The sequence below is a fragment of the Vitis riparia genome, chromosome 14 (genome assembly GCF_004353265.1).
Source record: "Vitis riparia cultivar Riparia Gloire de Montpellier isolate 1030 chromosome 14, EGFV_Vit.rip_1.0, whole genome shotgun sequence".
Taxonomy (NCBI): Eukaryota; Viridiplantae; Streptophyta; class Magnoliopsida; order Vitales; family Vitaceae; genus Vitis; species Vitis riparia.
In genome coordinates, this window is record NC_048444.1 from 29,017,694 (window position 1) to 29,023,132 (window position 5,439).

General features: G+C 34.0%; 1 protein-coding gene across 1 annotated transcript; it reads left to right on the forward strand.

Annotated features, from left to right (window-relative positions):
- The first annotated feature begins 2,199 nt into the window (after window positions 1–2,199).
- On the forward strand, window positions 2,200–3,258 carry LOC117929632 (transcription factor bHLH149-like). The gene is made up of 2 exons (XM_034849982.1): window positions 2,200–2,379; window positions 2,484–3,258. The coding sequence occupies exons 1-2, from the start codon at window positions 2,377–2,379 to the stop codon at window positions 3,102–3,104; spliced, it is 624 nt and encodes a 207-aa protein (XP_034705873.1). The 5' UTR covers window positions 2,200–2,376; the 3' UTR covers window positions 3,105–3,258.
- The last annotated feature ends 2,181 nt before the right edge of the window (window positions 3,259–5,439 follow it).

Sequence of the window (5,439 nt, forward strand, 5' to 3'; positions counted from 1 at the left end):
AATTTGGGACGGGTTCAAGTATTGTCCCCTTCCCACCCCATCTTCCATCCCATCTTGTTTAATTTTTTAAATGGAATGGGGATGAGAATTATTTTGAATAAAAGGAATAGGGTTGAGATGTGATGACCCGTCCCGATCTCGTCCCATTGTCATCCTGAATTTGAAGACTTGGCTCCACCCATTCATATAACATGATAAGTTGGTTGAATTAATTTTTTTTAATTAAAAATATTTATATATAATATATGCTTTGTTTGAGCGGATTATATCATGGAAAGAATTAATAAATACTTTTATTTTTTAGAAATCAAAATCATCAACATTTAATTTTAAATGAAAAAAAAAATTACATTTGATTTTTGGGTTGTTTGGTACAAAGCTAAAAAAAATGGAATGGAGTAAAATTTGTACTTCCCTTAATTGGAAAATTGACGGCCTTATCCAAGTACATGGTGTCAAATCCAAGGGAAATGTTTCTCACATGCCAATAACGTACAATGCAAAACATTAACTACCCCCAAACACACCCTTAATAATTCTATTAATAAATTATTACTTCGCACCAAATGAAGGTTTAGGTTGACCTAATTTCTCTATCAGATTTTTCTGTCTTTTGAAGCAAGTTAAGATGCTTTAAACAGCATCCCATAAGCTGTTTGGATGTGGGTTTTTTTTTTTTTTGTTCTCCTCCCTCAATTTTCCGGGAAAATTTTGGATTTAGGTTGTGTATGAATATTCTACAATATCCTGAAAAATCACATTATATTAAAATAGAAGTAGTTTTTGGTATTAAACAACTCTTTTCCGAATATTTTTGTTAAATATCATAATCTAAATCGAATATAAAAATATGATCAAGAGTACAAAGAATACGAGAAGATACGAAACACGTAAATAATATCTCATTTTTGTACTTTTTAAGCACACCAGTAATTTCTCGTTATATTATATATATTAAAATCCAATGCAAATAAAATTTTTAAAAATTAAAGAAATCCCCTTTTGTTATTTGCACTCCATGTATGGAGTGATTACAAAGGCACATTTGTTAAATATAATTTGAGAAGTATAAGAAATAATAAATTAAAAACAATAAATAAAGAAATAAAAGGGGAGGAATAAATTTTAAAATAGAAGAAGGTGGCCTAAACGACCAGCTTCTCTTCAACACCCATGACCCAACTACTCTCAAAAGCTTCTTGTGTGAATTATAGAAAGCCATTTACAAAAATACCCCTGTACATGACCCCTCTAGTCTTCTCTCCACATGCAGCCAATGATTTATGATTTGGGTTTCTTTTGGAGTTTATTGGAAAAATTATTTTGCAATAAAAATAAATGTCATTATTTAATATTAATCAATGAACCCATTCATTAAATAATGCCATTTATTAAATAATAAAAACAAAAGTTTATTCTTTCTAGGAATAAAAGGGTCAAATTTGAAATCCATTTTTAAAAATAATGTTTTAAATACTAAAATACGTTGGATAAATTTATAATAGAGAACAGTTTTTTAAAAATTTGTTTCTAAAATATGTTTTTAATAATAAAATTAAAATATGGTAAGTTTTATGTTGATATAATATTTTAAGTGGTAATTAAAAATAGGAAGACTATTTTAAAAAAAATCATATTATACATAAATATATAAGAATTTTTTAAAATTTTAAATTTTTAATATAATTTTATTTTTAAAAATAAGTAAAATTTATTTTTAAAATTATCTTTAAAAGTTTTTTTAAAAAGATATTTCTAAATGAGCCCTAAAATTTGAGATACCAAGGCAAAAATCAAAGGCTTTATTTGAAAAATATTTTTAAAAACAATTCTAAAATTTTTAAAAATTATTATATATGTTTCGTAAAATTTTGTTTGAGATATTTTTTATATATTAGAAATATGTATATATACAATTCTTTATTTATAATATATTTTTATATTTATACAATTATTTTTTAAAACAGTACTTTAAAAAATATTTTTTAAAACAAATTATTTTCTATTTTTAAGAATAAAAATTCCTTTTTTCTTTCTAGATTGTCAAAGCAGTCCGGGAATGTGAGAGGGTAAATTGGTCAAAAATATTAAAATAGAATAAGGAAAATGAATAAATAAATAAATAAAAGAGAACCTCGGCGCACGAAATCGGGGACAGACCAATAAATGTGAGCAATGTAATGACGCGTGCTTTCCTGTGATTTCTTTTAAAGCCCCCTCTCTCCTCCGTCTCACCCATTTCTATTCAACTCATCTCTCCTCCTACCACCACCTCCTCCTCCTCTTGCTCCTCTTCTTTTCAGCATTTACTTCTCTCTTCAATGTCATGATTGTTGATGTTGTCCGATCACATCAATCCAGACTCTTCATTTCTTGATGGTAAAATCTATCTTCTATCTTCTATCTTCTTTGTTTTCTGGCTTTGATTTGGTTTGATTTTGGTTTTGATTCAAAATTGATGATACGGTTGTTGTTGCTTGTAGTTTTTGTGTGTAGAGACTACAAGGAGCTATTCTATGGAGAAATCGTATATGGTGACAGATTCTGAAGGTGGTTATAGATCGATGGAATCCAATAGGAGGAAACGGAAAAAAATGGAGTCGGGGACTCAGAAGGTGAAGAGGGGAGGGAGGTGGAGGACGGAAGCGGAGCAGCAGATCTACTCAGCGAAACTCGTCGAGGCTATCACCAAAGTGCGCCGTAGCTCTGCTCCTGCGGCGGCTGTACATCGCGGCCGTGCGGTGAGGGAAGCGGCTGACCGTGTTCTGGCTGCGGCGGGGAAAGGAAGGACGCGGTGGAGTCGAGCGATTATGACGAGTCGAGTCGGGTTGAGGCTGAGGAAGAGGAGGAAGGTGACGGTGACAGGCAATAACCGGTTGAGGAAGCCGGCGGTGAGCAAGCAGGAACCCCCGCTGAAGCGGCGAGTGCGCGTCCTCGGCCGGTTAGTTCCTGGTTGCCGGAAACTTTCGTTCCCGAATCTTTTAGAAGAAGCGACTGACTATATAGCGGCTTTGGAGATGCAAGTTCGAGCCATGACTGCGCTAGCCGAGCTTCTCGCTGGCACCGGCGCCTCGAGCTCGAATTTGCAGCCGCCGAGCTGCTAAGGCCACTGCCGATCACGCCAGGCGTTAATTACTTTTTTTTTTTTTTTTTCCCAATCCTGTTTTTATGAGATTTAAAATTCATGTATTTTATTGTATACATCGCATTGCCTCTTCTTCTTTCGGAGCTCCACTTCCTCAATTTTTTTACTCCTCATTATTCTTCTCTCTCTTTCTTTTTCTTTTTTCTTTTTTTAAAATTTCTCCTTTATACTATAATTTATTAATTATTAATTGAAGTGAATATGCCACCTAATGGATTATTTTCAATGATTTAATTATTAATTTTAAATTATTTTTCTCAAATTTTCTCCAAATCAAACATAACTTAGAAAGAACAATGGAGGAGAAGGTGCAAATATGATCATGGGAAAAAGACAAACATGGAAAGGAAAAGAAAAAGCAGAAGATGGACAAACATTTATCGTGCTTTTCAATAAGTGATAGAAGGTAAGGATTAAGGAAGCATGGCTTGGAGGCAAAAGTAGTCCAAATTCTTTTAGCAACAGGGATATCAGTGAGGGGGGCAGTGTCCAAATTCCCCAATCCCAAAGTAGAGAAAATGTAGAATATTTTATTTTCTGATAGAGGGCAGACAATTAGATATTTGATTATGTCTCATGCCTAGCTAAAGCAAACGCCTCCTCTCATATTTCATCTTTGATCTTTTAAGCAAAGACAATTGAGATAAGAGGGGGTGGACCATGGACCTTCTCCATCCTTTGGCTAACCTACATAACATTTCACATCATGGTTCTGAACTTTTCATATACTCTTGAAATTATCATCTTCATTCTTTTTTCTTTTGTTTTTCTTCTCTCATTTTTGTAATTTGTAAATCAAAGGAGATTCGGAATCGTAATAAAAAGTATGTAATTATAATTTGTACTATTAAGAAAAATGATGAGTCATTTGTTTAAAATATTTCAAAATTAGGATGTCACTAACATTTTGCAATTACAAGTACTTCTATAATAATGATTTATGGCATTAAGAAAATTAATTCGTGTTTCTCGTGTTTATTAATGTGAGTCATTTGTTCGACATTTTAAAACTACAATGTTACTAACATTTTGAAATGGAAAAATATAAGTTACTTTTTTCTTCTTTTTCATCTTTTAAGAAGATGATCGGAAGGGCCATGTTTTGTGGGATATGAGCTAAAAAGGAGGGTGGTGGGAAGAGGCCCCGATCCCACCGCCCCTAAAAGTTAGCACATCCGCCAAAACAGGATTCATGAGCAACAGCCACATAACATGTGCCTCCGTGACCCTACAATTTTAAGTGCCCTGCCCTACAGCCCCACCCCCACAAACCCTCCCAAAAATGCCTCACATGTGAGAGTGACTTTAATACTTTCTAGACATACCCATACCAAAACTTCACATTCCCCATTCTAAGACCGGCACTTCCTTTTCATTCAAATGCCCCAACATGCATTTCTAAGGGCACCACCCCCCCACCATTTGAGCCCATGGTAGGGCACCCCTGCCCTGTTCTGGGCCTAACATTTGTGCTATACCGACACCGTTGTCAGTCTCGCAATCACGACAGCCCAATGGCTACTCGCCACGGTCAACCCGCACGAGCCAAGGATTATTTTGGTTGAACACTTGAACTATGAATAGATTTTTTTAAAAATATTTATTAAAATATGATATTTTTGAAATTATTTCTAAATAATATTAATTAAAAGTAATGTTTTGAAAAAATAACCTTCACCTCAAATATAATTTTAAAATTAAATTGAAATTATGTTTTCAAGAGATAACTTTCAAATAAATTTCTTAAATGTATTATAAATTTAAAAATAGTTTAAATTTTATTTTATTTTAATAAATGTTTTTTAAATTTTTTGTATTTTTTATTTAAATCCTCACTGTGACCACTAATCAAGTGTCCTTTGAAATAGGGCACCCTGGCTCATGGGGGGGCTTTATTTTTATCCATAGTGCAATGTGGATGGGCATGAGGCCCTTATGCTTCATGTTCATAGGCATGCACTGACCCTATAGGGAAGAGACGTGGCAAGTTGCTCTTGGCGGTGGCAGAAGCCACCTCACATTCACACTCAATTTTCCTCTTAAATGTCTCCACGTGTTCAGCTTGTCAGGCCGCGGATACCTGATCTGACAATTTTAGCCATGTGTCCCTTTTTCACGCGCTAACGACAAGTGACATGCCATGATTGGGTTGAGGACCACAGATTCTTCTTTCGCATTCTTATTAAATCCTTGGAAACAAACAAGTTTGTAAGTCATTTTTGGACAATAAAGATAGTGGGGGTTTTCTCAATCAGTTTCATGCTTTGGTCACCTACATGGAAGGCTGAAATGGG